At 37.6% G+C, this 23,055-nt stretch overlaps 1 protein-coding gene across 1 annotated transcript; it reads right to left on the reverse strand.

Moving 5' to 3' along the window:
* Window positions 1-5,970: 5,970 nt before the first annotated feature.
* Window positions 5,971-21,084, reverse strand: htr3a (5-hydroxytryptamine (serotonin) receptor 3A, ionotropic). The gene is made up of 10 exons (XM_031906630.1): window positions 20,998-21,084; window positions 20,396-20,573; window positions 19,679-19,827; window positions 18,484-18,528; window positions 15,732-15,841; window positions 13,688-13,857; window positions 13,114-13,271; window positions 11,529-11,739; window positions 9,500-9,730; window positions 5,971-8,592 (listed from the first exon to the last, which is right to left on the reverse strand). Exons 2-10 carry the CDS (start codon window positions 20,460-20,462, stop codon window positions 8,309-8,311), a joined length of 1,425 nt encoding a protein of 474 aa, XP_031762490.1. The 5' UTR covers window positions 20,463-20,573; window positions 20,998-21,084; the 3' UTR covers window positions 5,971-8,308.
* Window positions 21,085-23,055: the final 1,971 nt, after the last annotated feature.

Here is a 23,055-nt window from a genome sequence, read left to right on the forward strand (position 1 = left end):
CATATGAAAACATAACAATTATATATAAATACTGACTGGTAGCTGAAGTCAATGATGGGGGTGGGAGACATATCTGATCAACAGCCTGTCTTGTGCCTGTTATAATGTAACATTAGGTAAGCAAGTGATTCAGAGCTGGAGACTGGATACTTCACAGAGCTATTGCACAAAGTAGGGTTAGGGCAAAGTAGAGAAATAAAAAATCTAGTTTGGTGAAAATAGATCAACTGTTGCAGCAATTGTTAGAAAATGGAAGAGGCCAAAGACGACTGTCAGTCTCCCTAGGACTGGGGCTCCATGCAAGATCTCACCTTTTGGGGTATCACTGATGATAAGAAAGGTGAGGAATGAGCCCAGAACTACAAGGGAGGAGCTGGTCAATGACGTAATGAGAGCTGGGACCACAGTTTCAAAGGTCACTGTCGGTACAATACTACGCCGTCATGGTTTCAAATCATGCATTGCATGGAAGATTCCCCTGCTCAAGTCATCACATGTCCAGGCCCGTCTGAAGTTTGCCAATGACCATCATTGATCATTGATCCAGAGGAGGCATGGGAGAAAGTCATGTGGTCAGATGAAACCAAAGTAGAACTTTTTGGTCTAAACTTCACTCGCCGTGTTTGGAGAAAAATAAGGATGAGTTGCATCCCAAGAACACCATCCCTACTGTGAAGCATGGGGGTGGTAACATCATGCTTTGGTGCTTTTCTGTGAAGGGGACAGGACGACTGCACTGTATTAAGGAGAGGATGAATGGGGCCATGTATTGTGAGATTTTGAGCAACAACCTACTTCCCTCCGTCAGAGCATTGAAGATGGGTCGTGGCTGGGACTTCCAACATGACAATGACCCGAAGCACACAGCCAGGATAACCAAGGTTCTGGAGTGGCCTAGCCAGTCTCCACACCTAAATCCAATAGAAAATCTTTGGAGGGAGCTGAAACTCCGTGTTGCTCAGTGACAGCCCCGAAACCTGACAGATCTAGAGGAGATCTGTGTGGAGGAGTGGGCCAAAATCCCTGTTGCAGTGTGTGCAAACCTGGTCAAGAACTACAGGAAACGTTTGACCTCTGTAATTGCAAACAAAGGCTTCTGTACCAAATATTAACACTGATTTTCCAGGTGTTCAAATACTTATGTGCAGCAGTGCAATACAAATACATTATTTAAAAATCATACAATGTGATTTCCTGATTTTTTTTTTAAATGCTGTCTCTCACAGTGGGACTGCACCTACAATGTGAATTTCAGAACCCTCCATGATTTCTAAGTGGGTGAACCTGCAAAATCGCAGGGTGTTCAAATACTTATGTTCCTCACTGTATATACATATATGTATATATATGTATATGTGTGTGTGAATACATGAATATATTTTTGTAAAGCAAAATCTGCCACTATAACATTGATTCCTCTGAACAGGTCCCAGCCCTCGGAATATAATTGTAGGAAAAGCTCCTCTGTTAGAAAGAGAAGACTCATATTGTCGGCTGGAATGCCAGAGTGCTTACCATATCCTTGGCTTCCAACCAGCGGGCCTTTACTACAGAACTAAATACCTCACTTACTGTGCATGTCACCTGTACTGACCATTTGCCTGGATTTGCTCAGCAATATGGTTCGGACTTTTCTGGGTTCTGTAAGTGAGAAATAAAGACATTTAGGTTGTGGCCAGAAAACAAGGTCCTGCCAAAAGCACAAAATTGTCGGACAGGTATAATGTGCTTGCTTGGCTGCTGAACCAAATTGTAGGGCCTCTGCAAAATGGGAGGTAACTGCTGTACATCTTCTTAGTTCATGGCACAGGCCCTTTTCTCCCCACCAATGGGGCATGTTCCACTTGCTGCTCTGTATCAAGTCACTGGATGACCCTCCTGCCCCAACATAACAATCATCTACTCTGCAACCACAGGGGTCACCATCGTTCCCAGCTGGTGGAGAAAGAAAGAGATAGAGGGTATTAAGGGCCCAGCCAGCAAGTTGGCACACGTCACGGCTTAGTAATCATTTCATTGAATCCGGCCCCATGTATTATTGTGTTTAACAAAGAAATTCCCATGGAACCTCAGACCCTGTTCCTCACAAATTCCTTGACTGATTTACCCCGGCATTCCACGGAGCAGTTTGGGATAAAGGGGGCAGACTGACAGGGCACATATTACCGTTTACAGGCCCTTTTCTCCCCACCAATGGGGCATGATCCACTTGCTGCTCTGTATATAGTCACTGGATGACCCTCTTGCCCCAACATAACAATCATCTACTCTGCAACCACAGGGATCACATTTGTTGCAGAGTCCCGGATTGTCCTTCAAATGTCCTGCTTCCTCCGGCTGCGCCCCCCAGCTCTTCTTCTCCCCATGACGTCACACTCACGTCTCTCGGGAGCACCACTTCTTCTGCTTCTGCACCGCTCTGTTCCATTCATTTAGGTGCAGAAGCTGCGGTGCTCCCGAGAGACATGAGTGTGACGTCATGGGGAGAAGAAGAGCCAGGGGACGCAGCCAGAGGAAGTGGACGAACACAGCGGGCAGGTGGTGTGGGGAGCAGGGGGAGCCACAGGAAGCAGGGGGACGCTGGGGAGGACATTGCGGGGAAGCTGATGTTGGGTAGGATGCTGGGGGGAGCTGAGGATACTAGGGGGGAGCTGGAGGAAGTTAAGGGGGAGCTGGAGGATGCTGGGGAGGACACTGGGAGGGAGCTGGAGGATGCTGAGGGGAGCTGAAGGATGCTGGGGGGAGCATGAGGATACTAGGGGGAGCTGGAGGATACTAGGGGTGAGCTGGAGGATACTGGAGGATGCTAAGGGAGAGCTGGAGGATTCTGGGGAGGATGCTGGGAGGGAGCTGGAGGATGTTGGGGAGGATGCTGGGGGGAGCTGGAGGATGCTGCAGTGGGGAGTGACCCATAGTATGGGGACACTGGGGGAGGACCATCAATGCTTTAGGGGGCCCTGGGCTGGCTAGCAATGTTTTAGGGGGTCCCGGCCCTGGCACCAATGCAAAACGTACCACGTATGCACCTGGCTACCAGTGTTTTAGGGGGACCCTGGCTACCAATGTCTGTGTGTCCTTTGTACTGATGGGACTTCATACAGCTCTGGTGATTTTCTGAGTTTTGAATTGTTTAGAAATGGGTATTAGAGATGCTGAGGGTCAATATGTAGCATGGGATGCTTGTCTGCCATGATATACAGGTGCCACAGTGCCTAATGAAATCCTTAGGGCCACTCAGATTGTAAGCTCTACGGGGCAGGGACCTCCTTCCTACTGTGTCTCCTACCACATGGCACTTATATATATATATATATTTATATATATATACATATATGTATTTATTGTATTTATTTATTATATCACTCGTCCTCCCTGTGTGTAATTTTGTATTCTGTAAGACTGTACAGCGCTGCGTACTCTTGTGGCACTTTATAAATAAAGTTATACATACATACATACATACACAATATGTCATAAAATGATTGAGGCCACTGTGTCTTTCTTCTGGTGCACTTTGTGTATGCTATGCTTTTCAGGTGTGGTTTTGTAAAATTGGCCTATTTTGGGGGCGTAGCCATAAAATGTATTTTATTTTAAGGGACCCTTTGTTTTAGGGAGAAACCTAGTAGGGTTTAGTACACTGGGCTGACAGCTAAAAATGTTGTTATCCCATATGTTTATCCATATCTCTAATCCCCTCATCCTATGGGCAAGAGCAGGTGCTCTTGGAAACTGCAATTTAGGAAACTGCATATGTATGTATGTATATCTTTATTTATAAAGCACTACTTATGTACGCAGCGCTGTAAAGTAGAACGCATATTAATTTAGTTTATAAGAGGACCTTTACCCCATTTCCTTTTGGTATGGTTTTCAAGGTAGGAATTCACAGTGTTTTTGTCATTTTATTTGAGCTCAACATCACATAGTTCAAGATTTGTGAAGTCATAAGCATTGTGTACACTTTAGGTGAAGGGGTTGAAGTTAATCAGGGATTGGTAGGAAGTCATATATTATATAGTTCACCTTCAAGTTAACTGTTAGTATGTTGTAGAATGTCCTATTTTTAGCAATTTTGCAATTATGTATTTTTTTGATAGTTTTAGAATTATTTGCTTTTATCTTCTACATCTTTTCCGTTTTTAAATGGGGGGCAATGACTCTGGCAACAGAAAACTATTGTTGTGTATGTGTTATTGTTACTTTTTATTCATTATCTTTCTATTCAGGTCCTCTCTTAAGGTCCCCATACACGGGCCGATAGTAGCTGTCGATATCGGTCCCTTGGACCGATTCGGCAACTAATCGGCCCGTGTATGGGCACTCCTGACAGGCCTGCCTGACCGAGATCTGGCCTGAAATCGGGCAGATCTCGATCGGGCAGGTTAGAAAATCTGGTCGGATCGGGGACCGCATCGGCTGGTTGATGCGGTCCCCGAACCGACTTTGCCATTGCCCGTTGTTGTAATTCGATCGTTTGGCCCCAGGGCCAAACGATCATATTACCCTGGATTCTCCCGATATCGCCCACCCGTAGGTGGGGGATATCGGGAGAAGATCTGCTCGCTTGGTGACATCGCCAAGCGAGCGGATCTTATAGTGTATGGGGACCTTTATTCAGATTTCAGTCTCTCATTCAAACTACTGCCTGGTTACTAAGGTAAACAAGACCCCAGCAACCAGACAACCAGAGACCTACTGAAATTTCAAACTGGAGAGCTGCTGAACAAAAAGCTAAATAACTGAAAACCACAAAAAATAAAATATGAAAAAAGCTAAATTCTCTCAAAAAATCAATGTCTACAACATAGTAAAAGTTAGTTTACTAAAGAAAAGATCAAGGATTGTGAGGTCAATCCCATTCCTGGATAAGAAGTAGGTTCAATGATCATAACTAGTCCCCAGTTTTACTTAGGTAGTCCTACATACTGCATTGGCATAGAGTAGGGGGATTTCAAGGGCATGACCTCTTGGTTGTAAGGTAGGCCAGACCCTTCATGATTTTTCTTCCTCCTCAACCAGCCCTATATAGGACTGTTAGATTGTTTGACTGTTGTAAGTTACAGAGAAAGGGCAACATTTTAATTATCACAGCTGAGTGAATATCAATAAATTCTTTAGAAGTCACTGGCACCCAATATTTAGATAAGATAAGATAAAACTGAAGTAACCTGCTACAAACTCAGAAACACAGAAGTCAGAGGGTTCACACTTATACAAGAGGTCAGAAGAGTAACTTGTGCATCTGTGGATGTATGGCAGTAAGGAGTGATAGCAGTCAATGAAACTATAATAATGCAGGCAGATAAGGTAGAATGTAATACATCCTGAGAATTTCTAGGCACTTTTAGCTTCAGAAACATGAGTGGATTTGACTGCCATGTGTTTAGTGCTTGCAATCAGATAATACATACATAAAACAGCAGCAAAACATAAAAAACAGCCATTCTGTTAATTGCTTTCTCTGTTGCTGTCATGGCTGTCTCTCACATTTCTAGCATTAGACACATGGGAAGCTGTAACAGTCTTGTATCAGAGCCAACAGAGAAAAAAATAGACAAGAACTTTAGGAAATTGTCATTTTGTTAATAAGGTAAAGGATTCAATAAATCTTCATGGCTGCCCCAAAAGGTATTCAAATATTAAAAATGATTTCAAGCCACAAAGGAAAACATTTTTCTAAACAGCTTTCACTGTTTTTGCTAGCTTTACAAAATGTCTAGTTCAGCATTAGAAAGAAATGCTTCTTAATTGAAAAATAAAATTCTGCATTGAAATATAGCTTCACCAGAGAGAGTACTTTGATCTCCATTTTCAGACCCAAAACTGTGTCTGTTATAAAACTTAATAGATAACTGGTATACACAAAGCAAAGATCCCACTGGTTCAATCTTGAACCCCCAACCTTCTGAGGAAAGTCCATAAAATAACCAAGTATGCTGTGGAAAAAAAGAGCAAACCTGAGTTTGATTCACAATAAAAAGTTTTATTTTGGCAGTTTAGTTTGTTATTTTGCAGGCTAAGACGAGTAAGTGATAAAAGCTGTAAATAAAGTAAGATGGAAATGTTGCTTACTAATTATATAAATAGCCACATTGTGATTGCCAACATGCAGTAAATTCCTCACAGCTTGCCTTGTTTGAATTAGAATTGTTTGAAACCAAATGAATCACAAACTTCAAAGGGGAAGCTTCCAAACCTTGCCTTGTTCCAATCTTGGCACTGTTGCCAGTTCCTGTCATACCGGTTGTGTTCTGTTGAAAACCATTATAGTTTGATAAATGCTAAGATTAAAGGCTCAGCAAGCAGTTTTGGCACCAGAAGGATATTGACTATAGATCAGATAACTGATGTCATGGATAATTCATCTTCACTGATACACTTACTGCATAAAGGAAATACAAGAATTTTAATGTGGCAAAGGTTGAAAATGAGGTCCTTCTGACAAATTATTGAGGCCTTGTGGTTCCCTGTAAATCAATTATATTTGTATATATAGCATTTTACCTTTATTTAAGAGTGACTGTGGCTCAGCACATGCTCTTTCTAAGCCATTCAGTTTCCTTTTCAACCCAAAGTCATGGTGTTCCACTAGGGGATTTGAGGTACAACAAGGTGATGAAAATGACTGTAGCTGTATATGTTGAGGTATAAGCAGTTTACATGAATTACAATATACAGAATTCACATGCATTATACAAAGCATTGCTGATGAGGAAATCTTTGAGGTGATATCATTACTATTTTATTCCACAGAAAAAGAAAAAAAAAGTGTTTGATCAAGTTACACAGTTCCAGAGTTATTTTAAGTTATTTTATTTTATCTCTATCCAAACATGGCTACAAAACTTCACACTCTTCAAAAGGTATAGATTTTCTAAGCAATTTATGAGATTATAGTCGTTTCAAAATGGCTAAAGTTTGTCCCAGGAGCCCTAAATAACAAAGCTGATTCCTTTTGAACTGGATCGTTCATGTGTGGTGAAGGCACGTGGCAAAAATGTATTGTTTGTTGCTATTCAGCACATCTGCCAGAGAGTTTTTTCCACTGCCAGTGACACCCACAGCTCAGTGGTTAGCTCTATTTGCCACCTTAATACAGATTAAGTTAAATAAATTGAACTCAAAGGAAATTCACCTATGTAAAAGATTGAGTGCAGTATGAAAAAACTGTGTTTCAATTGTTATATTTGTTATGATATATACGAGTAATGCAGTGCAAATACTCTAACCATTTAGGAACTAAATCTGGCGTTTGTCACAGGTCTATACCCATGAAAAATAAACACCAATTTTTAATTATTGAAATCTTAGACTGAATTGTACAAGGGATCTTATACAGCCTGTTTAGAAAGTTCTATAATGAGAAGCACTCATAGAGGTAGCTGAACTGAGGGCTAGTCCTTAAAGATATGTACACGGTTTTTCCAGGTCAGGAGAGTGTTACAGTCCAAGTCTTGTGCAAATTATAGCTAACTATATAGCAGATTTGTGGTTTAAGCTAATATTATTTTTTATATTGTGCTGATATTTGATATATCGCTGTACAAACCTTGCAATATGTTTTTGGAGTGTGAGTGGAAACTAAAGAACCTGAAGGAAACCCACACATAGGGAAAAAATACCAGTTCCTGACAGATAGTGCCCTGGCCAACTGACCACCCTAGTAATGCCACAGTGCACTGCCCTTTATGGTTATATAATACCAACACACAAAAACAAAAAAATTACCATTGAATTTTAGCATTATCTGTAACGTATTCACCTTATGCTTAAGTACACTGTTATTTTATTCGTTTTACTTTGCCAATACCCAATTCACATTTATAAACAGTCCCAGCCACATTAAAATATTTTTATATTGTTGCATTATTTAAAGGGGATTCATCATGCATAAATATTTCTAGCCATGAATAGGTTATGAATGCATCTACAACAGATACATTTTACATATTCAGTACTAAGATTATATTCTTGAAACCACTGTTTATTACAAGTTATTAAGGAAAATCTGTACTTTTGATAGTAGAGTCTTTCAAACGCCCATCTTTTTATATTGCTTATTTGCAGTATGAATTTGCCAATGCAATCATATCATATAAATTTTGCAAAGAGTTTATATAGTTACTGATCAAAGGAGACACATTTCTTCTTGAAGACCCAACTCTCAGATACTGATGATTCCATACAGAGTATCTGCTAAAGGTTGTGTAGCACAATCTCTGAAACATAGAGGTGGCTTTGAAAAATAGCAGATTAATTGGAGAATTTTCTTTGGGTAGCGCTCAGCTGATTGATCAGTTACGGTTCAGGCCTGTTGCCAGCAGGACCACATGGTTGCTAAGGTTACTGTGTATGCCAACATTGCCACTAGATATATCCGGAACAGTAGAATATCAAGAACATACCCAACCTGCAACCACTCTTTGGCGATATCACGACATTGATCTCTCTTCTCTAGGTACTGTCTGATGGATGCAATTTCATGGAGGATATTATCAACCACCAAAGGATTCTCTTTTGAGGGCACAAGGACTCCTACTGACCTTTCATAATCCTTAGGATATTCAGTGCTATAATGAGCAAGTTTTGCTGTGGAATATAAAGGTTTTTACATTGTGTTAATGGATAAGGCTTTAAACAGCTCCTATATGAATTTTTTCCAAATGTTTGTTCAGTCAGTGGTAGGACACTGTACCACATTTAATACAGAATATTAGAGGAAAGGACTGATAGTTTATGACATGAGCTAAGGTTGAAATGAGGGAGAGGAGGGCTATTAATATCCAATAATCCATCCCTACACTGTGAATTAATATGGTGATTTTCCCAAAATAGGTGCATTCAACTATTCAGTCCAAATTGGATCTGTATTAGGACCCGATACAAGTGAAAGACTCACTTAATAGGCTGTGCTTTACCAGAGAGAAATGGTTCCTTTGTACTGTCTGTCAGCACAGCTCAACATGTTGAGGGGAGGAAGCCTTTTGCATATTCAGTTATTGCTTGGGCTGCCGGAGGAGCAGACCTCAAAGCCAAAGTAGCCAAAAAGCTAAATAATACTGGAAATCTTGAAAACAATTTGAAAACATTAATATAACATTACAAAAGTACCAGTGTATTTTTATTTATTCTTATTTGTCTGGAGGGTTTCACTTATTTTTTTTTATTTAGACACAGGTGTTGATTTTAGTTTTTTTTTTTAGTCCTTATGGTATTTTCTCACAATTTTGACAAAACAAAATATAATTTTGACCTGTAATATCTTAAGGATTATCATTTAAACAGGGGAATGTATTGACAGAATATGAGTCAGAATATGGCATTATTAAAAGATTACATTTTTGCATTTACTATTTGAACTAGCCTGAGCCAGTAAATGCTAATAAATTAGATAGATGTTATGTTACTAGACATAAGAATACACTATCCCTGCTGCCTATAACATACACACATTGCAATTAAACAGTAGAATCAAGCATAGTTTTCCATCTCTTACCAGTGCTGCTGTTCTCCATCTGATGGGAAATATCTGAGCTGTGGACACGAACAGCACCAAACTTCTTTTTGTCTCTAATGCAGAGTAAAGCTGTTATCTTCTCTAGTACCAATCTTTTCAACCATTCGGGAACATGCGTCTGGAGGTCTTGCTTATGAACCAAGCGGACTATAAGTATAGTCTCTGTCAGGCTTATTACAAGCAAAGCCATGCAGACCACAAAATATACTCCTAGCAACAGAGGAAGAATGTAATACAAAGTAAGTGTTGTAAGATGTGAATGTATTGGCTAATGTATGTATGTATGTATGTATGGCTAATGTAATGTAATGGATTTTTTGCTTATACATTTTGCTGAATTTGTCATGAGGATTGAAGACAAAACATATATGGTAAACAATGACATACTGATAAAAAAAAATGTAATATTTACTTACACTGTATAATACATGAATATCCTGTAAATTATATTATATATTATAATTGATGCTTAGTGATGCAATTTCTGTGACGACTCACTGAAACTTGTGTATTGTAATACATAATGTACCCCCTGTTGTAAAATATGAGAATATTAGAAATGACCTCAGAGTTCCACAACCTTTATAAAAGCATTCAGCTTTTGACCTTGTGCTTTTATATGGTCATGGAACTCCTTCGTGATTTATTATACTCTTATATTTTACAATAGGATGTTCACTATATATTAAATCAGTGGCTTAAATAGTCTGGGCTGGGCCCCCCTGCAAAAAAGAATCAAAGGGGCCTGACACATAGTAGCAATCTGTCATCCCCCTATCTGGGTGGGGATAGGGTTTTATACACGTGCAGGCCAGGAGACACAAGAGAGCAGGTTGAAGGAAGGGCGCCATGCAATAACAGTGTATGCAGACCCCACGGTCCCGCCCCCGCGACCGCGAGTCTGCTTCTGACATATTTGAGACAGAATGAACATTTAATAAATGGAGTAAGTGAATAAATGAAAACCCAATAAACATATGAGTTTGAGAAACTGCTGAGTAAATACAATAACTAAAGCCAACTATATATTAAACCTAAAACCAAGGGATAATGTTTTGTTAAAGTTAATAATGTTAAGTTGTAATTATAATGTATCGGCATGATATAATAAATATTAGGGGTCGAGAAAAACTATTTCAGACATCTACAATAAGACACCCACAGAATAAAATAATTTACAATAAACCAAGGAATAGCCAGAGTGCCCCATGTAACTTGTAATTTAATCCTGAATATTATTGAGTGTAGTACAGAATATAAGTAAGAAGATAGAAAAGGTTTATAGAACGATATTAAACCAGTATCTAAAGGTTTGAGGATAGACAGCTCCAGACAGCTCTACCAGGGATAGATAGTAGATGTGACAGACGTGTGAAGGACTGGATGCTTTGATGGATTGTACTAATATACAAATAGACTAAAACTAATACTAATAGAGGTAGCAGCAGGGTGAAGTATAGAAGGTAGCGTCTGGGGAGAAAAAATAAGTCTGGAAGCCACATTCAGGGTTGGACTGGGGGGTAAAGGGCCCACTGGGGCTCCCGCCCCGGGGGGCCCTGCAGGTGCACACGCCCATAGCCCCCCCGGAGGGGCCCCCCTCGCAGGGCCCCCCACCCGACATCCTCCCCGAGCGCGTAAAATTAACATGTCAGGGCAGGAGCTGTCGGGCAGAGGGAGCGCCACAAGGGTCAAGTCTGACCCTGGCCGCATTCATAAAATATGAAGTGGAGGGAGTCTGTAAAGTGAAGTGTGGGTCGTGGGGCCCATCCTGAGGCCAGATAGGTTAAGATTTGGGCTGAACACATATTTGCTGTTTTAGATAAGATATGACTAGAAGTCACCAAGAAGACCCATGACCATGTAAAACTACATTGTTGAGAGCCTTTATACTGGCCGCAACATTGTTTTCTATATCATCAAAGAAATAACGACCTAACAGGAATATATTTTGCATTTAATATTTTCTGTTTTCTAGCTCATTGTCCATGCTTACCAATTTCAGTCTTACCTATTAATGGTGTTCCAATGGCTGTGGCAGGCAGTGTATCTGATACAATGATGAGGAAGACCGAGTAACCCAAAAGTAGGGTTATCTTAAATGATACCCTTTCCCCACTGTCTGGGGGCAGGTAGAATCCAATAATATCCATGACCATGAGAAACATGCTTGGTAAAAGCAAATTTACAGCATAAAACAGGGGTCTTCTTTTGATGACTACCTAAAATAATGAGAGGTCACAAACAACACTTAAGTTCTCTGATGAACATTACAGACAACATATTTAAAAAGCATGGAAAATGCTAACCATGAAGTGTATTTAATGGTTCAATTATATAAAAAAATACTTTTTTCTGATGTAAAATTCTTGCATTAATAGCTTCAAATATTACTTTAAATAACTTTTATTTTTGTTTAACCTTATTTATTGTAACTCTTATTTAGCAGCAGTGCCAGAATTGTAAAGTATAATCTTGGCACAAATAGTAAATTAGACCTTATCCTTAAACTTTGAATAACTTGCCTACTAACGCCCAAGAGATTTTTTGAAATAATTGCTGGCATATGATTTAAGATATGAGGGAATGGTACAGTCAAAGTTTTATAAGTATAAAACCTGATTTGTCTAATTTAAATGTTGCTTTAGCCAAATATCAGTATAAGGAACGCTGAAAGGATTGTGTTTCTTGCTACTTAACCATAGAACATACAATATATATATATATATTTTGGCAATACAATGGAATTTATAAATATAATGTAAACATATATATCTATTACTCATATACGTGAAGTCTTCACGGATTTTGTGGATAATGGATTTTGCAACTCCAGGCAGTTTCAGTTAGTGACTACTAAAGTAAATAAAGTACTTTCTTGCATAAAAAAGGAATTGACTTGTAGGATCAAAATCTAATTTTATCTCTTTATATATTCCTGGTAAGGCCTCACATCACATCAAGGCGATATAATATATAAGCTTACGTGCATGTATTTTACATATATATATATATATAGTGTAAAAAAGACCAGCAACACCGGGATTTCTTGTGAAAAGTTGGAAATATATATTTAAAGCAACATGAACAGCCGACGTAACGTTTCGGTCCCCATCGGGACCTTTCTCAAGGGACCGAAACGTTACGTCGGCTGTTCATGTTGCTTTAAATATATATTTCCCACTTTTCACAAGAAATCCCGGTGTTGCTGGTCTTTTTTACACTATTGGAACTTTTTACAGTGCACGCGAGGTATGTTATATAGTGGTGTGCCATCCTTTGTGTATGTATATATATATATATATATATATATATATATATATATATATGCACTGGGGATCATTTGGACTAAGCTTGATAAACTATTCTTTATTTTAAATAAAACAAATGTAAATAAACAAATGTAACTCAAAAAAAATTAAACAATATTAGTAATATAGATAGATAAAGAGTTTTTCACAAACTGAAAGTTTTTTTTTTTTTTTAAATAATATGCATGAGTTTTATCTAGTGCAGTATGTACCATTGATACCCAGCTTCTAAGGAAGTTCATGTCTGAAAATAGTTGATAGTTCCCACATATATATCTAACTTACATGGAATTTCATCTCTGCAAAACTATCTTCATTTTCCACAAATTTTCTGTACTGGGACAACACACTGAGAAGTTCCCACTCTCCATTGTTCATAAACAGACTCTTATCCTCTTTTACCTCCTCTGGTGTTCTCCATAGTGATACATTGATGTCCTGTACTAAATAGCAAAAATATAAGAACTGTAAATCTCAGGGGAAAGTCTTGTTAAGTATTGCACATATTGATGAATTTAATGTCCCTTTTAGCACATCGAGGAAGACAGAAAATATATTTTTCATCTATCTATCTATCCATCTATCTCTATCGGTCATCTATCTATACCCATATTTATGTTGGTGGTATCTTATAAATGAAAGAAGAACCTATATGAATAGCAGAGCTTACATTCCATTTAATTCCCTCAGAAACTGTGAGGGATGCCACAGTGAATGCCATATCCAAAGCAAATATAAATTAAATGGGAACATAAAAATGACCTATAAATTTGGTGTATTTTTTTTAAACATTTCTATTGCACATATGTTTAGGAAGTCTTAACATTATAATAGTTTTTATTGAGATGCTTAAACTTACTTGTGTGAAGCCAGCTTGTAAAGGTGAGGGAGCAATTCTGTACATCAAAAGGGAAGTTGTAGATATTAAGGCTGCAAGCTGTCACTACTTGGATAGGCTTGTAGTTTTGTACTCTTCCTTCATGATTGACATAAACGTAGGGGATATCTGGGGATTTTCCAACATCCACACTAGATAGAAGGAGACCATATCAACAAAGGAAGACTTACCGGGTTACTGTATGTATCCCTTTATCCATTCAACATTCTCCTACTTTGCTTTCAATTCACAAAAATTATATGCATTCGTGTGGTCTGTCCTGTATATAAACAGGACAATTTGCCTTAAGACTGCATTTTGAAATAATTAACTATAAAAGGCACCATGAACATACTGCAAAACATTTCTTATAAATATGGATTAAATGTAGTTATAAAGATTTTCTAAAATGCTTTGAAGTTGCAATAAAATGAGAATAGTAATTCAAACCCATCGCCAGGCTTAATACTTGTTCCCTAGTTTAAGATACTTTTAATTGGTTTTCCTGAAAAAACTGCAGTTTGTTATTTCAGCTTATTTATTGCTAAAGGGCCTTGTAATCTACCAGAGAGATTTTAATGATAGAAGTAATGGCAGGCCACAAGTTAATCTCATTGCTGTGTTTTTTAAAAAGCTGCAGCAGCTCCTTCAGTGAAGCTCCTGAGAATTAATGCAGATTAATGAATTAGAGGTTTATTGCCATGGACAATGTGACAGTTAAAATGGTCCTAGAAATGTGATCATAAATTGCTCTTTTTAAAGTAGCTAGTATGCTAAAAACCCTAGTGGCAGACATTTATTTTAGACCTCAGTAAAAGGTAACCATATACTAGCATACAACTTGGTAGAATTTGACCTTACATAGGCCAGGACTTTGTAATGGTTTGATAACAAAATAAACTCTTGAGCTAAACCTATTGTTGGCTAACTTATACTGTTAAATAAGCAGGTTATGAACATTTGGTGTCAGATATATTTGTTATCAAAAGAGTTATGGGCACTACATATGATCTACTGCAAAGGGATTTTAGCCACAAACCTTCCTTGCAAATAGGTTTCCCAGTAGAGAAGCTCGTATACACATCTGTCTTGGAAGATAAACCTGCTCAGAATGTCCAAAAATGCTTGGCACACATTGTGACTCTGGATTAGGACGCATTAAGAACTAAATTGAGCTTGGTTGCTTTGATATGTGGGTACTCAAGGTCAACACATCCTTTGACATCATTTTTGGCAGATACAGGGTCTATAAGCTAGATACCAGGGGTCCCCAACCTTTCTTACTCATGAGCCACAGTCAAATGTAAAAAGATTTGGAGAGTAACACAAGCATCATAAAAGTTCATGAAGGTGCCAAATAAGGGCTAAGATTGGCTATTAGGTAGCCTCTATGCACATTATCAGCTTACAGGAGGCTTTATTTGGTAGTAAATCTTGTTTGTATTCAACCAAAACTTGCCACCAAGTCAGGAATTCAAAAATAACTACCTGGTTTGGGGGCACCGAGAGTAACATCCAAGGGGTTGGTGAGCAACATGTTGCCCCCAAGCCACTGGTTGGGGATCCCTGCTATATAATATGCTATAAGCTATATAATACATGAAAAATATAAACGAAACTGTAACCTTTGATATGCTGTAACAATAAAGCTTTGTTGAAATACAAAAAAAAATATACATGAAATATATATTGATATTAATATTTTAACAGTCATGATATAATGTGAATTTAAGTATTTCGGTATTAAACTAACCATAACCAGACATAACAAATATAATAAATCTCATACTGGTCGATATCTATAGATAATTTTCAGTCTCATTATAATGTTGATGTCCAAATTATTGCTTTTATATCTATTCATCTAATAACTTAAAAAAACTTAATAAAGATAAACATTGACCTTCTATATGGTATATGGAACATAAGTGGCTGTGACAACTGACTAGTTAAGAAAAAATGTGCAACAAACATTGAGGAATACATATGGTACAATAAAACAGGATTTTTTGTGAATGCTACTTACAACTCATTTATAAGTATATCTGGTACCCAGATCTTCTCTGTAGGAATAGAAATTTGGGAGACATTTTCAAATTTTTTAGGATCCCAGGTAAGAAATTCATCCACCCAGAACTATAAAGAAAAAGCAAAGAATTCAGACCAATTAGCGTACACTTCATAAACACTGGAGGTCATATGGGAAAGCAATACAAGAATTTTTAAAGGAGAAAGGTCTATGTAAATACAGCCATAAGCACTCACAGAAACGCTGCACTGACTTTGAAAAAAGATTAGTTGTGTCTGTAATTCCTGTGCCAGAGATACGCAGCTTTCTGTTTTCTGCTCTTTCCTGCTCCCCCTTCCCTCAAGAATGCTAAGAACTCACTCCCCCCCCTTAGGAATGTGGATCTGAGCCAATCAGCAGGAAGCTGACTCATAGGGGCACATTTACTAATCCACAAACGTCCGGAAAGCGTTCGAATGTGTTTTTTTCGTAATGATTGGTATTTTGCGAATTGACGCAAACTTTTTCGAGAATTGTCGCAAATTTTTCGAGCGCTCAATATGAAAAAGTCGCGACAATTCGCGAAAGTTGTAATGGCTATGCAAAAGTCGCGACAATTCACGAAAGTCATAATGGCTATGAAAAAGTTGCGACAATTCACAAAAGTCATATTGGCTATGCAAAAGTCGTGACAATGCACGGAAGTCATAATGGCTATGCAAAAGTCACGACAATTCACGAAAGTCATAATGGCTATGCAAAAGTCGTGACAATTCGCGCAAGTTCAGATCTTCTGAACAGGAGAAATATGGGGAGACTTAAGGGCACTATTGAGACAACTGAGGGTATGCCTGCAGCTTGAGATTAACTCTTTGCTAGCCTTTCCTTCTCCTTTAAAAGTATTTTTTATATAGAAACATCATTTAAAATGGATACCCATGTTTTGCACTTTGCACATTGAAATGGAGCATGGGGTTGGTCATATGGGGGACTCTATAGGTTTGTTAAGACTGCAACTGGGGGGGGAGAGGAAGGAAGTGCTACCTGAATGAGAACCAAAGGATGCATACCTGCTGTTACTGGGCTGCTGTTACTGGGCTGCATTTCCCAACTACATACACCAACACCAGATTGCTATGTTTAAGGCCGTAACAGAGGGGTTTATGTGGGACACTTTGAACTGTAAAATATGATCATACATAATCGGCAAAATTGTGATCTAGGTTCAAATGTGGAGACTATAGATAGCTGCTTTGCTTTTGAAGTTGCAGTCCTCCACCAACAAAGATGTCTATGCTACAAAGAAATTACTAGAACGCATATAATAATATCAAGTAAGGCAAATAGTAATGCAAATAAAAGTGTTAATGCAATTATATTTAAAATAAAATAAGCACAAAGCAATTTGGCACAGAAACCAATGGTTATTTCAAAGAAAAGGGTGATACGGAATTTTCTAATGATTACATTGCCGTCTTACTTCTAAAGTAAAGACATAATCGCTGCAACTTTTCACAAAGTTGAGGTAACTAATCTGTGCAGCAGAAAACTGTGCACGAATAGTCACAGCAACTTATACAGTACCCTATGGCTATAAAAATTCGCTATGATTAGTTGCCGCAACTGACTTTTAAAAAAGTCACGGTGACTAATCGCCATTTGTGTCTTTGCCCTAGGTGCCCATACATGGGTGTATATTTCTGAGGATATGTATAGAAGCAAAATGTCTTTTTATTCTGACAGGCCCTTCCCCCTTTCATAATATAACAAACCAAAGCACATGTGATATCTTGGGGGCAAAAATAACGACCAACATAAACTAACAACAGTTAAGTGTAGGGCAATGTAGAATCACATTTATATAATATTTAACTATTAACCTTTGTAACAACTGATACACACAATTGTCACCAAGAGTGAGGGGCCTGCCTGCTGTCCTTTCTAGGCATGGCTTTCCTTTATAACATGTCCCTTCCACCGGGCCCCTTTCATCAGGCCTAACCCCTGTTACGTTCTTGACTTGATACCACTACCACAACAACCCCCTCTAACTGAGACGCCACTCTAATATCTCCACCCTACACCGCTACCCCCCTTTTTCTGGTGAGGGTGGCCGGGAGCTATTCAAGGTAAAAAAGAACACGCTCTTTATTTCCTTCTTCTTTCAACCCCTTGTGTCTCCTAAACTATTGTGTATCCCAACAGCAACCCAAGAAACACCCATAATCCCTAACAAACTCTTTCAGTTCCCTTCTTCATAGCCCTGTCATTCCCAGTTCCTGGCTCACTCCCTACAGACATTCTAGAATGATGGAAATCTGATCAGGTTTGTTTATGTATTGAACAGATTGGACACTGAATTCATTTGCTTGAGCACCACAACAACTTGTACATACTGTAGTGTATATGCATTTGCACAGCCTGGTCACCCCATGTGATCCATTTACCCAAAAAGATGAACATTTGGATTGAACTGATTTGGTGCACTGCATGGTTGGCCAAAATAAAGCAAAGATCCGCTTGGCCAAATAAGCAGATCTACAGTGCATTTGTATTGCCGTTTTAGTTACCCAAAACTTTATCCAACTAAGATCTTAATGGGAAGATATACATGGGGAAAAAAAAAAAACTATTTAGAACAGGCTCAAATACTGGTTGCAACAGAAAATTGGTATTTAAAAGCTGTGTCTTCTTTATATTTGGCAAAAGTATGTGACTGTTATTGTACTATCATAACATTGCATTTTCTATTTCTGTTTACAATATATACCTGTCTGTACCAAATGTAGGTTGTCAGCACTTGGTTCTTTTCATCCTGAGAATGAATGAATAAATATTAGTGATTTGATTTACGGAGGAAGAAATTACAAACAATAAAATTGTGCAGACATACAGGGAATTGCAAACTAAACACTGAAGTCAAAACTCAAATATGGCTTAGTTCAGTGAGTTTTATTCAGATTATATATTTTATTAAGTGTAAACAGTCTATAACTGTATTATTCATGGACATTACAGAGTTGTTACAAATGGATCGGATGGAATGTAATACCTGCCACATAAAGAGGGAGCACCCTATATTTACACTCTATCCAAATGTGTTTGCCAACAATAACATTAGTATCCCATTATAGCTAATTGCTTTTTAAGTGTACTGTGCCACACTAATCTGTCCTCTGCCACCAATGTACTGTACGATGAACTGAGAGCCTGCTTATTGGAGTATCACCTTCTGCACTCAGTGCAACTGAACAACTTAGAACCAGATTCACTTAGATCGTTAATCCATAACAAATGAGTCTTTTGTGTCTTTTTTTAACTATTTAACTTTTTGTTCTACACCTCTAATGTTTGTCATTGAAACTAAACTCCACATGCTAGTGTCCCATCAACACAAGCAACCGGGTAGTGGTTTCATGCAAAAGATGAGTAATAATAACCATAATCAAAATATACACTCAGAATTAATATGCTTTTTGCAGTTATCCCCCATCCTATGCTTAAGGGACATGGTAGGAGTAGCTGTGACCTTTTTCAATAGAAATCTAAGGACATGGAAGATGTAAGTTAATTAACTTAGCTAATGTACTTTCATGTCCATTGTTTTGATCATTCACAGCCAGAATGAGAAGGTGTTTCAAATGTTCCTAAAGAACAATTAAATAATCAGATAAATAAAAGATGGAATGGCAAATTGCTATAGATTTTTTTCTGATAGGTTGCTAATACCGCCTTAGATTTTAATGCAAATTTTTCCATTGCAGAATACTGAACACCATTTTTAGTTAAATTGGGTCAATTTAGATAATTCTTATAAAGTTTTGGTAGTTTCTAAAATTAAATTCAAATATTAATATAATATTATTATTATTAATTAATAATCAATAAGTGCTCTAAGCACTATACATCTTATTCAGATTGCAAAGCTAAAAGTTCTATATTCAAAAGTTAAACTCTTTACTTACCACTCCAAGAATTGCATATACCATTACATCTATATAAACAGTAGTTGTCTGCCTCCAGTCTAGCACTGGTCTCACCCCTTTTTTATACCCTTCCATCAGGTGGTCAGAAAGCCGTAAAAGGGTTGGTTTTGAACTTCTGTTCACATTGGCTGTAAATGGAAGGAACACATTTAAAAAAATATACTACTCTCATATTGTCTATAAAATTCCATGTCTCCATAGTTTTTAATGAAATACGCCAGTCATTTGTTAAGAGAACATAAACATAGCAATAATTTGGTGTACAGGTATTTAAGCAACAGTATTGCTGATCCAGTACGAGTAATATTTATCTCCAGTGTTAGTAAACACACCCCTAATTTTGCTCATGAAAAATGTTAATATTCTAAGAAAACCCTTAAATAGTTAGCTATCATTATAAATGGCCCTTTGCTATGCTATTGATTGATGTTTTTTTATGTTATCACTGATTCTCTATATTTTCTTTTTCCATCTGTCTCTCTGCATATTACTGCTACATGTTCTTTGTGCCACACTTGGATACAACATATTTTGTACTTTTTGAATGTTTTGTTTCATTTATTATTATTTATCTATGAACCACAGAATTAACATCCAGTGCATAAGTAAAACCCCCATGCAAGTGCTAAATGCTTTATATACTAACAGGACTATCACATATAAAACATACAATGAATTTAACAGACATCAACTCACCGTAACAGGGTATAAGCAGTGACAGGATCAGAACAACACAATGGATCGAGTAATGCGCTGGGAACATTTCCTTAAACCTTCAGAAAATGGGCTCAGTAATGAAGCTCTCCCAATTTACCTTTGTATATTTCACTGTTAACCTCTTGTAATTGTTTTGTAAGATCTTCTTTCTGTTGTCCTTCAGAAAATGTAATATTTTTATTCAGATTTCAGAATGTTTACAGAATTAACTTAGAAACCTTCCATTCACTGTCATAAATATTATGTGTCCCTTTGGAATCCTGCATAATGTACTAGTGACTAGGCTTTCTATGTATTGCCATCACAGACAGGACTATTCTCACTGCCTATGACTATTCTCACTTTACTTCAACAACTCTTCAAAAACTAAAAAAAAACCTCACAATGGGATCTCAATTTTTTCATCACCTATACTAATGCAGTTGTTGTCCCTTCTTTTTCTCTCTCTCTTTTGCCCCCATGTTTGTGTATTTAACATATATATATATATATATATATATATATATATATATACAAACACACACAAACACACACACACAATCCTCTCCAGCCAACAGCTCACCAGTTTCATTTGTACTTACTGTATCTTAGCCAGTCTACGGCTGTGCCTATGAACCCCTCTAAGGTGATGTTCAGTAACTTTCCTTGATGGTGCAGTCTGACTAAAGCATCTGGCGGCTTCTCTCATGTGAAGTCACCTTGTAATCTAAGAAGTCATATAGAGCCTATTGCCCTATCTTGCTCTCACCCATTATCACTGTCATGTCCAATTGATGCTAATCATTCAGACAAATGCTTTCGCATAGAGCAATTAGATACCTGAGCTCTTATTAACTCATCTTCTGCTAGGGCGTGTTTAGACAGATGTGCTACATTTTTACTCACAGTTCAGTCCATTGTAATGAATAATGAAAATTGGATTGCACAATTGTGAACTGTGCATTATTTTATTATTTATTTAATTATTTATGTATTGCTTATATATATCTAAACAGCCCTTAGAGGTATTTACCAAGCGGTAACTGGCCATTCAAGGGTTAAATAGGAAATGTCTGAGCACAAGTTTAGACAGCCTATCATATAATCCATTTTTTAAATACCAGACACACAGACACAAGGGTTTTATAACAGACTATGTAATTTCATTTAACCACTAATTTTATCATTTGTAAACCACATATACTTTATATCTATTGGTTTAACATATCAGTCCTTTTAAGCATTTTCAAAGTGCTTGACTGGCATCATTAAAATGACTACATGCAGTAGCTTATAAAAGCCTTTTTACCAAAATGAAGCTTCTTTCCATAAGTGTCCCAGTTACTAGACTTGGACAAAAATTGCATCTTTGATAATATCATCCTGAATTTCTGCATTATGTGGAGGACCTTAGTTCTGGGGGACTTTAACACAAATGACCGCTCCAAGGAACCTGACAGGAAAAACCCAAAGTGCTACATGGGTTCCATCAGTTTTATACAAAGTACACGCTGTTATTTTACATTACCCTAGACAAAATAATTTGTAGCATAAAAATAGTGTCAAATGCTGTGTACAAAGTGCCATTGACATAAAAAATGCAGGATACCATGGCTTACAATGGCAATGCTTTATGTATTTTAACACTTTTTTCACACCAAATATGCTGCTATAAAATAAATGGCATATTTATAAAGCTGCTTTTTTCTCCGCAAATGTGAACTAACTCATTTGAACTAATCCACTACAAACAGCTTATTGCATTGGTATAAAAGCGTGCATTTTATTTACAACATTGTTTTATGCCACCTTAGCCATAGAGGGCGATTTACTCATATTTAAGATTTTACAGCTTCATTGAAAATGTGTTTTTTTATTTGTGATCAACTTTTTTATCTTGACTTTACAACCCATTCCAGTTTTTCTTTTAAATATGCTAGTGATTGAAGAAAAGGACACACAAAATTGATGACATTTTTTTTCATTGCATTCTTAACAGTGATATATCTAACTCAAAGTATAATCTATTGAAGTCAGTGGGTGAAACTTGGAGGTGGATAACAAAATACTTAGGAATAAGTTTAACCTATAAAAACTGGAAAACTCTGAGGGGCACATTTACTAATCCACAAATCCAAATCACGAATGGAAAAAAATCGCATTGGAAACGAAAATTTCGGAAGATCGCAAATATCACAAAATTGCTTACGAAAAAATCACGTCACGATAATATCGTATTGGCGATCTGAAAGTCACGAAATTCTCGAACTGAACAATTGTAAACAGCTGTAAAACCTTTCCGATTTTTTCGTGCAAATGTCCGAAAAAGTCGTGCGCCGTACGAAAAAGTTGTGCGGACGCCCGAAAAAATCGGCGAAAATACGCTCAGAGTGTTCGTGCTTTTGTAAATGTGCCCCTGAGAGTGGAAGACTCCGGTTACTAGCGGACCAGTTTGGATACCAGTTCCCTCTTTCCCAGGAATGCTTACTAATCTTAAAACTTTTATTATCAACTTCTTAAAATCTGCCCATTTACAAATGTTATCATAAAAACTTATTTGCACCCATAATGCATGGTTTGGGATAAAACCCTTAAAATACCTATAGGGTTAAAAAAACATTAAGTGGACTATTGTTGGTAGTAACAAATAGTGAATCCCT

Source organism: Xenopus tropicalis, chromosome 7 (genome assembly GCF_000004195.4).
Source record: "Xenopus tropicalis strain Nigerian chromosome 7, UCB_Xtro_10.0, whole genome shotgun sequence".
Lineage (NCBI taxonomy): Eukaryota > Metazoa > Chordata > Amphibia > Anura > Pipidae > Xenopus > Xenopus tropicalis.

Coding starts and splice junctions, on each gene's coding strand:
- htr3a (XM_031906630.1), bottom strand. CDS start 20,462: ATGTTCCCAGCGCATTACTCGATCCATTGTGTTGTTCTGATCCTGTCA. Junction 15,842..18,483: donor CCTACATTTGGTACAGACAG/GTATATATTGTA, acceptor TTTTCTTTATAG/TTCTGGGTGGATGAATTTCT. Junction 11,740..13,113: donor TTGCAGAGATGAAATTCCAT/GTAAGTTAGATA, acceptor TCATTATTTTAG/GTAGTCATCAAAAGAAGACC.